Source organism: Zea mays, chromosome 8 (assembly GCF_902167145.1).
Source record: "Zea mays cultivar B73 chromosome 8, Zm-B73-REFERENCE-NAM-5.0, whole genome shotgun sequence".
Lineage (NCBI taxonomy): Eukaryota > Viridiplantae > Streptophyta > Magnoliopsida > Poales > Poaceae > Zea > Zea mays.
Genome location: NC_050103.1, coordinates 19,518,865 through 19,531,554, shown reverse-complemented (window position 1 = coordinate 19,531,554; position 12,690 = coordinate 19,518,865). Strand labels below are relative to the sequence as shown.

Genomic DNA, 12,690 nt, shown 5'->3' with positions numbered 1-12,690 from the left:
TAATAAGTGTGCAAGTGAATGATTCCTCGTTGCCGCATCCGCATGCAATGCATCATGTGCAGTGCACGAACAATAGCTTGCGCTAATGCATATATACTAGAACAGGTGGCGCCCTTATGGGCGCCCTATCAAGAAAAGGCTCAACTTCCTGTGGCTAAGGTCAGCGGTTACTTAGGAGTTACAATAGATATACATAAGTGGTAGCGTTCAGGTTCTCTTCACAACGCACAGAACATCATGTAAGGATCAATCATCTCATCAAACATGTAGTCATCTGTGTCTCCAAGTATGACAGGGACCTGGACATTGTAGGAACACAAACATATTGAAGGATACAATACGATAATATAATACATATGGCGCGAACGCAGGTTCCACAACTGTCTCTAAAAGACAGTGTACATGCAGTTACGAAACGGTGATCAGTACAACAATACATAACTCTAACAGTTTGCAGCTCCATAGACTATACATGTACGGTGCAACAAGCAGATGATCATTGTACACAAAAGCGTGTTGTAAGTGTTGGTTTGTTGTGTAGTTCTTAAAAAGTCTTTGGCACAAGCACATCAAGCTGCTTAGGCTTAAACATGAAGGGAGCGAAGCACGTTCACGTCAACAAGCATAGAAATCCAGCGTGGCCTATGCATAGCATCGATGGCGAACACTGATCTAGTAGTAACCTGAAACGCAGTTGTGAGAAACATTTAGAACATTTATTTTTTTTGGAGTAAGCCATTAATACAAACAAATCGTAGCAATAGAACAACGACAAGGCAAGATGAATTGAGAATAGAAGTGTACGACAACGTCAGTAGAAATGTCTAACACTTATTACATGTAACAAAATGTGCAGATAGAGTTGATTCATCATGTAAAGTCTAAGTTGTGGAACCACGATTGTGTGGCGCATAAAATGTACAGATCTAGACGAAGTATGTAGCATAAGATCAAACGAGCATACCTTGTTAAGTCTGCTCTGGGCCAACCTGTATCGAGCGTGTGGACATGAACGTGTATCATATATCCTTCCGAAAGCATATGTACATAGCAGCTTGGATACAAAAGCAGTAGACAACGATCATCCAAAAGAGCGAACAGCTGCAACTGTGAGCCCAAAAGACCTGTGCCCCTCTGTGACTAAGCATCTTTGGTAGGGCTGAAAAGGGGGACAAAGTTACAATTAGATAGTCAAGGACATATCAGTCTAGGCCAGGAATCGAAACAAAAATATTTTCTTGCCTAGGCGTTCATGGACAACCTAGAGGTACAAGGGAAAAGGTACCTAGGGGCAGCAGCGCTATCCGCGACATCCTTAGAGCCAGTGATTCCTCCATCTATGTCGGTGAACAACCTCTTTGTAACTGTCTTTGATGGCGAAGACCTTGTCCTAGAACGAAAAGCTTGGTTAGCAACAATTTCAAAAGCCAATGTTCAATTTTGTCTTCTATCCGAAGTTCTAATCTGACAAATGAGGCTTTATTTTAGAAAACAGCAGCAACAGAATTGACGACGACATTGATACACACCTTGCATATGCACGAAGTACGAACAAGCATTAAAGGTGGAGAAAACATATTCGTGGACAGAAAACAAACTTGTTTAAAAAGTCATAAGTTTTACATCTAATGGGGGGTAACTATTAAAATCGTTGGTCGTCTATCATCCAGCCTTTTGCCCTGCCCTATGCTATCATTTTTGTCTTAGTTCAGTTCAGTACTCAAAAAAACTATTTTAACAGCCATCAAAAGACTGGGTCAAATGTATTCAGCAGGAGGGGAAAGTAGCTGTTGTTTATGATTGCAAAATTATGGAAGGTGTTCTTAGCCATCAACTGAAGCAATCTGTGATTGATGGTAACAAAGTTGTGCTAAGTGTCTCCAATGCTGATACAAAGGTTGACGATGTTGAATTTGAAGAAAATGAACTCTATGCAATCGATATTGTCACCAGCACTAGGGAGGGGAAGGTAAGAAATCCTGTTTTTTTTGCATGTGATGCTTCTTTTTTTCCATGTCTGACCACATTTTCGTTGAATATTCATGCTAGCCCAAGTTATTGGACAGCCTTTTGCCCTGCCCTATGCTATCATTTTTGTCTTAGTTCAGTTCAGCACTCAAAAAAACTATTTTAACAGCCATCAAAAGACTGGGTGAAATGTATTCAGCAGGAGTGGAAAGTAGCTGCTGTTTATGATTAAAAAATTGTGGAAGGTGTTCTTAGCCATCAACTGAAGCAATCTGTGATTGATGGTAACAAAGTTGTGCTAAGTGTCTCCAATGTTGATACAAAGGTTGATGGTGCTGAATTTGAAGAAAATGAAGTCTATGCAATCGATATTGTCACCAGCACTGGGGAGGGGAAGGTAAGAAATTTTGTTTTTTTGCATGTGATGCTTCTTTTTTTTCCATGTATGACCACATTTTCGTTGAATATTCATGCCAACCCAAGTTATTGGATGAGAAGCAGACCACTATCTACAAAAGGGCTGTAGACAAGAACTATAACCTGAAGATGAAAGCATCAACGTTTATTTTCAGTGAAATCAGCCAGAAGTTCCCAACCATGCCCTTCACTGCTAGGTCTGTGATTGCACAACGAATTTGAGTTTTGAAGTGTTCTACTTTTGTTGTCTATTGTAACATGAGCTTATGGACTGCAATAGGGCATCAGAAGAGAAGCGTGCACGCTTAGGCTTGGTGGAATGCATGAACCATGAGCTATTGCAGCTGTACCCTGGACTTCATGAGAAGCCAGGTAGAGATTATACTGTGTCAACAGTGAGCAAAATCAGATCTATGTGAAATGTATGTGAACCTTGGTGTGCCTGAGAACCTCGAAAACTGTGTAGATCTGATGGGCTGTCTGAACTATTTAAACTGTGTCAGCAGTGAGCTCTATGTAAATCTGATGGAGACTAAACCTAACAGGTACCTCTATCCCATGAGAGGCATGATCCTGAGGACTGTGTCGGTGATGCAACAAAATGTTTCCTATTTGCGTTTTTCTTTAAAATTGAGTTTATGCACACTAATCATCATCAGTTCCTTTTTTTGTTTGTACGAACCATGAAGGCCTGTAATAAAACTGTGTTGGAGTGCGATTAAGCGGAATTTACCTCTTCCTAGGCGTGGATGTCAGTTCCTTTGTTATAGCGGGAATAGCACCTGGAACCATAGTGCTGCTGCCAACACAAAAAGTCTGCATATAAGGGGTTAGTAACAGAGCGCGTACTGTTTGCAACATAAATCTGGAAGTTTATGGGATGCACACCTTATCTTGCACACTGGTTGCGGAACTTTGTGGTGTGAGCGGGGTCGAAGGCATGACCAAGTTAGAGGCTTTGTTAGGAGTGTCTTCAACGCCACTGGGTGCGTCTTGCAACAACACAGGTTGTGACTGTTTTGGCCTTGATGAAGATGCTTGGATGAAGTCCTTTGCAGTACCTATCTCTGCCACGACTGCGTTGACCTGGAAACAAATATTTCCAGTATTGATTGTGTGGTCAGAGAAACTCACATTCCATATATACGTCTTCTCGAGCAGATCTGTGATTGGATCAGGAATAAAGTCGATCGGATTGTTGACAATGAGCATATCGCACGGCTTCTTGATGATGCGTTGCGCCATCCGACCAAAGAGGATGAAGTCTATGTCACCCGTCTCATCCCCTGCAGCGAGAAGCAGTTTGTACCTAAAGCACATGGCGACACCGAGTAAGCACAGTGAAAATGGGTAGGTCGTGTGTATAGGAAATGGAAACGTTCACTCAGGCTGATGCATAGAAAAGTAGTTGCTGCATATTATATGTGAGTGGGAGTCAAAACAGCGAGAGTTGTTGGGAGGCAAAGGTAGAATGGAGGCAATTGAAGTGAAGAGATGCCGACTAACCTCTGGCTAGGCGTGCCAATGTTAGCGCAAACTTGATCGCTGCACTTGTAGGAATCCCCATGAGCCACAGCTGTGCGGGTGCATTTTTTGCATGCATTGTACCACCACCTATCACCAATCTTTTTTACAGTGACTGTCACCAAGAATTCCCTATCCTGCACGAACATGTAAATACACGGTCACGCTATATTCCCAGATCCAACCATATATGACACGACTGCAGGAAAACAGTAACAGAAGACCATGACAGTTGGTAAGGAAACATCGGCTAAGTGAATGAAACATGGAACATACCTTATTCTCAAATGGGTGCAGATCTCTGATATAAGCGATTTTCTGTTCCTTAGGAACATGGGACATAGGCTGATTCGAAGATAGAACTTCGTTCCACTTAATGGGACTATGTGCTTTCATCGCACTGGTTTGCACATACAATGAGTCAAGCTGAAGTTAGAACAGAGCGAAGACAAACAACAGTCTTATATGTGCAGCAGGCATAGCAGAATATTACCTAGCCATGAGGGCACCTTCTTCAGGAACATCAGGATTAATGTACCACTTACAGGGTGAGCCTCCAGAAAAGCACAGTCCATCTAAAACAAAGGGCATTAGCCATCGCGTCCTGGTAATTCATGACATGGTACCTTCTACCACCAGTGAAGCTGGCAGGGACAACTACCCTATCGCCAATCGAATCAGCATTAACGAAGCCCTTATCAATGGCGTCAGCTATGCCCTGAACAGTTTCCGACCGTAGATCACTTTGGTGGCTTGCTATGAACTGTAGCCTGTTTCCCTCGATAGTTGAATACGCATCTGACATCTATTTGATCACTTAATCTACCGTAACACGTATATGGGTTTGGCTCGTCCAATCTGTAGTGCATGTGTCGCCTTACAAACTCAAGCATCGTGACGTATTTTCGTTTTGATGAACCAACATCGTCATCACCAAAGTACCTAATACCAAGATGGAAGCCATGTTCACCGTAAGGAAACAACAATGGGTATTGCAAAGGCATGTATGCTGGATGCAAGCATGAAACACATTTGAGGCCGCACTCTCTATCATGCACAAGAACATCATATGTGTATTCCCCGGTCGTGTAGTCGCCAACAATAATGGCAGCAATCTCACCATTTGAGGGTAGGTTGTATTGTACATCATGTCGTGTGTTACAGCCTAACAATCTGAGTGTTATCTTTTGATCATCCTCGCGCTCAAGGTGTTCTCTCGCGCATCGGAATGCTTTGACAAGCGAGTTGTTTTCATTCAACATATCGAGCAGCGACGACACCATTTCAGGGTCTAGCTGGCCAGCAGCAGCATCATCGGTCTCAAAAATGCCTAGCCTATTCTGGGTCTCATGTTCCTTGTCATATGTGTACAGTTGGGCAAATTTTGGCTGTGTCCCACGCTGTGGAAGTAGGGTGCCAATCCTATGGTGCACCACCCCATTAATTTTGAAAACATAAGGTGCAGTGTCGTTATTTATCATTTTGTCGATAGCTGCACCGAAAGAGGTGAATGCAAACAATGAATTGTAGGACCGGATAAGCCTCAAGAAACGCCTCGAGCGAGTACCTCCATTAAATTTCAAAAGACCAGCAAGCAAAGGCGGCAGGCGTTCAAATGGTTTTAGGTTCACCTTCCCTCCTTTGCAGCAAAGGTTGTACACGATTTTCCTTTGGGTGGACAAGGAATCGTTTTTGACACGCTCTTGGAACCAGAAAACAGCGTGGCAATATGGGCATATGTGTTCAGGTCCACCGTAGTATGACCTCTCAGGGTAGGCATCTACATAGGAAGAAGAGAAAGGGTAGCACATCAACAAAGTAGGAAGAATGTTACCAGAAATGTTGGGCATAATACATACCTTTTAGAGCATCTACGTATGACTTGTCCAAAGGAAGCGTGGTTGACAATGGTTGGTCAGTTACCATGCGACGTACTCTACTGCGTCGGTGTAGCCTATTGGATGTGGCAAGCGCTGAAGGGAATGACATTATAGATCTACGACCTGTGACGACATAAGTATCACTAACACCATTTTTTTGTTGCAGTAATGGCTGCATAAACACAGTTGTACGCACGTGTTCCTTGTAGCGTAGGTATCGGCTGGTTAGAAGGTCCCGGAAGGTTAGACGGGGCTATTTCGTCTTCACCATCCATAATGCGATGGGCATCAGCTGTCTCAAAGACCGGGCAATCTAAAGAGGCTGCATGTTTTTTGGCCCGCAAGAGAAGCATCGAAAATTATGATGGGTACCGGCCGTTGCGCGCATAAACAAAGAAGCGATACTATGAGCACTAACCCTGCGCAATTGCACCGTGCCTCAGGCGCTTCGGTTCGTGGCATCTCGCAACACACATGCATGGAGAATCAGGCATAGCACTATATATCGCATAGCATGGAAGAACGTCACTTAACACCGGTGAAAATTTGGTTTGTAACAAACAACACATAAAAAACAGGGCAGGCGCATAGGCACACAAACTAACCGACAATTGGAAACGCAAAATGGCGAGGGGTCTCCTCCAAGCTGTGATAAAATTCCCCCAAACAGCAAGCACGCAAGCACCCAATTCACTGCCAAAAAAAACCATAAGAATTAGCGAACCAGCAACGACATATCTCTGCACATAAGTAGAGGCTAGTGCCTTTTTAGAGGCTGGTATGCATGGAATGAAGCAGAGAAAAACATTTACGCATCTCCTAGAAGACAACTTTGTAAAAACAAGAGAATTAACATGACGTGAACATTCAAATAATACCACTATGACTATTCAGATTGATACATATCAGACAGATTTTTGGTCGAACTATTCTCCTTAATCCAAACTTCAGCAATACCACACAACACAAAAGTGCTTTTGAACAATAGTAGAAATGGCTAAGTGCTTTTGATGCAACCGTCAAACAACTCCAAGCTTGGCTAGGTGATTTTGATGCAATCTGTTGGGTAACTTTTTCCTATTGGTTCGCCATAAGAAAATGTAGTGCACCTAAAAGGAGAATGACATGCATAGATGCACAGACTAACCGCTGATCGGAAGGGCAAACTGGTGAGTGGTCTCGTCCACACTGCGCCAAAAGTCACCCAGACAGCAAGCACCGAGAGCACTGAAAAAACAACCGAAAAAGAATTAGCTAACCAGCTCATGTGCAACTTGGGCATTATTTAAATAATAATGGTTGTATCCAGACCAAATCAGTTTGATCTGGGATCTGTTCAAGAATTTGTGGAATCTCTTCCTAAATCTAGGGCCTGTTAACACTACCAGTTCATATGTAACAGGACTGGAGCCAACTTTTCATTGACGATTGCAAGTCACATGCACAGATGGTACTGCAAATCTGCTAAACATGGCTTTAGCAGTGATAAACACTAGAGATCATTAGAAAGGGAAAACAAATCTCATTGGGTATTCTAGTGATTTTCAAACAAAAATGTGTAGCGTGTCCTAAGGACCTCAACAATCAACTAACTTCACATCTACTGCTAATACTCATTTACGGACTGTTTTGCAAGGCATCCTGTAGAGTCCTCATCATAGGTTACACAATCACAATAAAACGTGTGAACAAAATCACAATCTACTACCAGCTAGTGCCCTTTTTGCCGTCAGCGGATCATTCAGAAGCGCTAGCTAATGTACTGTTTAGCACAAAAATACACCCTTGCATTGTATTCTCAAGTGAGATGTTGACTATAATATAGGAACAGAAACCTAAATAGCACATAATTGTATTTCTATGAAGTGAGTAAAATCGTCATGGTATACAAAACTGTATTTTTATGAAGGCTGTTATTAGATTTTTCTTTTCAGCACTCTGTCATTGGACTACGTGTGCTGAATTGCTGATAGAGCATGAATAGGAAAAATATTTAATACAAACTCGAAAAATGGCAAAGATAGTCCATTCAAAGAAGGAAAAAATCTCAAACATTTTGTTATCAGATACAGTGTGCTGATATAGCATGAACAGAAGGAACATTTAACCCAAACTGCAGAAAAAGGCAAAGATTCCATTCAAAGAAATAAGTTATTGCTCAATACATCAGTCCTCAATAGCATACCATAATCTGCTTGGAAGTTAAGACCAAGGGTTTGGTTATTATTACATTTTCTAGGTCTGTACAACCCTGAGACATGTGAGTATGTGACACTGAATGACTGAACTGCTACTAAGAGAACTTGGAATGCAAATTTGGAATGCAGAGATGAATTTCAAGTCAGGGCCACTCTTATCAGCAGGTTTCACTGTCCTTTGACAGCGAAGAAAGTTCTAATCGCTGGGTTCATTAGGTGATTAGGTCCAGTGAATTTGGAGTTGGAGAAGCTGCTCACTGTTTTCAACAAAGTGAAATTTATTTCCTTTTTGGTCAACGTGTAGTTCATGAATTCATATGGGCCAACAGAATCTGGAACCTATCCCAACACAGTCGATCCAAAAGAATTGAAATCAAGAAAAGGAATAAAAGGGACACCGACACTCTAATCCACAAATCTGGAACCTATCCCAACACAGCCACATGCGGGGAAAAGGCGACAACTACGGGGAGTCTACAACAGGTAAGTGACGGTACTGGAAGAGCGGCGGGATACAGTATGAACCCTAATCATATATACCAGACTGTTTAAAGTATAAAGAAGACATTATTACAAACACTCAAGAAAATCATCATGATACAGGTATCATCATATAGAGCGGCAAGTTTTTTTGGATGGAGCAATTTGGACTATTTTTTCTTCTTCTAAATATTAATTCTAAAGTGTTGTATTTATGTAACGATTCAGTGTATTATTAATCACAAGGATCCAAAAAAGAATAAACCAGGTCCTGCAAAAATAAAAAGAAATAACAAAAAGTTGGGAGGGGAGGAAGTAAACACAGCCACATGCATAGAAGGGGGAAAAGGCGAGAACAACGGGGAGTCTGCAAAGGCAAGTGATGGTACTGCAGACCTGGGTTTACGAAGCCGCTCACAATGCGTAGGTCGTGGCGGGCAACAGCAGCACACCAAATGCTCCCATGGCGACGGTGGGTGGCAAAACCGAAGTGATGAGCAGCGAGGAAGACGAAGTCGACAAACTCTCAGTGCAGGGCTAAATAAGATGGCCAGGAGCCAGGGAGAGGAAATATTAAAGTGATGAAAGTACTCACCGTCGTACCGCACAGAGCGTGGCGCTGTTTCGGCCATGCCTGGAACTGCTGACGCATAGGAACGATGGAGACGAATGACAGCGTGTGGACGACGGCTACGCGCCCATCCGCTCCTCTCCCTACAGCGGCTGCACGTGGACCCGCGCGGCGGCAGGGACCACCCAGTAGTGTCATCCAACCCGTGGCTGCTGTAATCCAAGAGACTGCATCCTGATTTCACTCCAAAACGCGCCAGACAATGCGATAGATAGGATAGAGGCTATGCAAAATCGAAATGGGCACCACACCTTATTATATTACTCTTGAGCGCCTGGGTGAATTGGTGGCACGGGACGCCACCGCACCTCCTTTGGCTGCCCTCGATGCATTGCGTCCGCTGCCTGCCGGCGACGATGAAGTGGTGGAGCGAGACGGGGTCCTCGAATCAGAGAGGAAGAGCGGCGCCTCCAATCAGTGAGGAAGAGCGGCGACGCGAATCAGAGAGGAAGAGCGGCGCCGCGACGGCAGATCTAGGAGGAAGAGCGGCGCCTCGAATCAGAGAGGAAGAGCGGCACCGCGACGGCAGCTCACCCCGCCTGCTCCCACCCCGCGCGTGCCTCCAACGGATCTAAGGACCTAACGGAGAACAGGAAGTCGTCGGGGTGGCTGCGATTGGGAAGAGGAAGACGCCTGGTTGCGAGCGGAACAGGAAACAGCTCGCGAGCGGAGCGGGACAGAAAACCGCGTCGCGAGCGGAACAGGAAGCGGTCGGTGTACGCTGGGACTCACGGAACGCGTCGCGAGCGGAACAGAGGAAACACTTGGTGGGACCCGTGGATGACGCGTCACGCAGTGGATCCACGCGAACCTGGCGAACGCGGGAAAGCGTCCAAAAGGCTTCAAGTTTTAATAACTTAGATATCGTATATGCAGCCTACTAGGCTAGGCACGTAGTTAGCTGGGGGGCCAACTTGCGTTTGGTTGGCGCGTGCACACTTGGGGTGGGGCCGGGGCCTCAGCTCGTTCATACCAATGTGCCATAGTAGGCACAGTACGCGCCCCTGCGCGGTGGTGGTCTCGTTGATGGCTATATGGAGCAGGGACAGTAGAGATAGTGCAGCATCTGATCCTCTGGTTGCTGGGACAGTGGCATGTATCCATGTATATATTACGTACCACGCAATTCGAATCATCTCAAGCTAGCGTCTGCGTATCCGCCGGTATGCTCTCAGGGCCTGTTTAGTGCTGGGAATTGGTCTAAGCTCATCGTGTTTCGTGTCAAATGGGTTTGGATCAAGAAAGTCCAAAAAAAAAAATTGGATCGTGCGGTGTCAGCCCAAAGTGCAAAAACCGTGGCTCAGCCCGGTTCTAAACCACGTCGTGACTTCGTTGGTGACCACATAAAATCATAATATTACAACCAAATAAAATCCATAGCTTACTAAATTAAATATATTAAACAATTGTAGCATCGTTTGATCACATAAACTTCAAATATCACAACAATATAAAGTCGGTAGCCTACTAAATTAAATAAATTAAACAACTTGAGCTTAATTGGGCCGTGCCGGGGGCCCGACGGGCCAGAATTTGAGGCCTAATCGATATTATTTCGTGACGGGTTGTGCTTGGTCTCATGTTTTCGGGCCGTGCTCGTGCTGACCTAAAAAACCCGGCTCATATTCTCAGCACCAGGCATCTTCATCCTCGCTCCTCCTCCGTCATACCTAATATATACTGTACCACTGTGGAAGCAGGGAGTGAAAACTGATCGAACTGCCTGGTCTTGGATATTTGCCTTCTCGCGTCGATCGATCACCTCCTTTTATTTTATTTTACTATCTTATATTTTTATTGTGGTTCCCGTGTATCCAGACGAAAGAGACGCGCGAGTTTGTACTCACGTGTATGTATGTATCCGCTCGCTGAAATGTCTGAATACACGCCACGAAAATACATATTTTACAGCACGCGAAGGGTTTTACATATTTATATATCTGAACACGGATCGGCGGCCTCCTATTTTTACGTACGTCCGTAGTAGAGATGGCAATGGGTACCCGAAACCCGAAACCCGGTGGGTTTTTACCCTATTAGGGCACGGGTACGGGCTAATATCCAAACCTACGGGTTTTTTAATGGGTGATAAGCTAAACCCAGCGGGTACGCGGGTACGGGTACGGGATCCTAGTACCCATACCCGCAAACCCATGGGTTTCTAAAACCCGGCATAATATTATTAAACAAACCAAAAGTTCATTTTATGGCCTAGTAAACATGGTTGGCAGCCCAGCCCATTAGCTATCTATGAAATCTAGAGCCTCAGTGCAGGAACGATTGGCTAGCATCCGAATGAGCCCAGCCTAGTAAACATGGTTGGCAGCCCAGCCCATTAGCTTTCTTGTCGGGCACAGGTAGCCCGCGGGTACCCGGTACCCGGGTGGGCACAGGTACGGGCAAAAACTTGTACCCGGCTGCGGGTATGGGTTTCTTAGCGGGTATATTTTAATTTCGCGGGTACGAGTTTGGGAACATAGTACCCAGCGGGTACGCGCCCGTTGTCATCTCTAGTCCGTAGACGTGCAAACAAGAGATCTATGCATGATCGGAAGAAAAGATTCGCGAGCGAAGTCGTGGCTGACACGTACGGAGCCGATCCAGCCCGCCGCGCCCTGCCTGCCGATGGATCATCCGACCCGACGTCCGAATCCGACGACCCCGTCCGGTAACGCCTGACTAGGGATGGCAATGGGTACCCGAAACCCGAAACTCGATGGGTAAAAAACCTATTAGGGCACGGATATGGCGGATTTTGATATCCATGGGTATTTTATTGGGTCATTTGTTATGCCCATCGGGTACGATGGGTGTGGGTATGTTCTCTGTTGCCCCATACCCGCTACCCGATGGGGAACCCGCTAATATATGACACGTGAGTCCGGATTTATATGTCTCATATAAAATGAATGCTAAGTTTTGTCCATAGTTTTGTAGAATCAATGTTATGTTTTGTGTGATTTGAAGGCATGATATTGCCATTTAATGTTGAATATTGTTGAACCTGTGATAAAATTATGTTGAGTTCGATACATTTGTTATACTGGTACTTATTTTTGTGATTTAAATGATCATGTTTATCGTAATGTTAATGGGTATGGGTACCGGATGGGTACCCGCTACCCATGGTGGGTATGGGTATGGCGTAATTTTGTACTCATGATGAGTAGTGGGTATGGATATGGGTCAATTTTTTCCTAGTGGGTATGGGTATGGCTTCGTGTGCCCACTGGGTACCTTACCCACTGCCATCTCTACGCCTGACGCTGCCGCTCGTGCATCGCATGCTGGCTTTGCCCCCGTTTCCCTTCGGCGTAGGTTGGCGGCCAACATGCATGTGCGTGCCCAAAGCGCCTAAAGCCCTCACTGACAGACACGGTCGTTTTTCCTTCCTTCCATTCCCGTACGTGGTGTGCATCTGCAGGCGCGCATGACACATCCGCGCGCATCCGACCACACGCGCACATCCACCACTCCACGAGGGACGCGCGTCCTTCCGTCTCGATCCGCACCGGTGCGGCGGAGCGGACCGGTGTGACGGCCGACCACGACGGTGGGGTGGGGCACCACCACCACCTGCCTGCCGCCCGGC

General features: G+C 45.2%; 1 protein-coding gene across 2 annotated transcripts; it reads right to left on the bottom strand.

Moving 5' to 3' along the window:
• Positions 1-235: 235 nt before the first annotated feature.
• LOC103634886 (uncharacterized) lies at positions 236-9,246 on the bottom strand. Of its 2 annotated transcripts, XM_020542684.1 has the most exons (11): positions 8,864-9,246; positions 6,937-7,016; positions 6,395-6,482; positions 4,403-4,484; positions 4,186-4,309; positions 3,892-4,046; positions 3,274-3,694; positions 3,119-3,201; positions 1,286-1,390; positions 965-1,159; positions 236-683 (listed from the first exon to the last, which is right to left on the bottom strand). In XM_020542684.1, exons 4-10 carry the CDS (start codon positions 4,408-4,410, stop codon positions 1,141-1,143), a joined length of 915 nt encoding a protein of 304 aa, XP_020398273.1. In that variant the 5' UTR covers positions 4,411-4,484; positions 6,395-6,482; positions 6,937-7,016; positions 8,864-9,246; the 3' UTR covers positions 236-683; positions 965-1,140. The 2 variants fall into 2 exon arrangements, with proteins under 2 accessions (XP_020398273.1, XP_008655686.1); XM_008657464.4 differs by lacking the exons at positions 6,395-6,482; positions 6,937-7,016; positions 8,864-9,246 and having other exon boundaries at positions 4,403-4,524.
• Between the last annotated feature and the right edge of the window lie 3,444 nt (positions 9,247-12,690).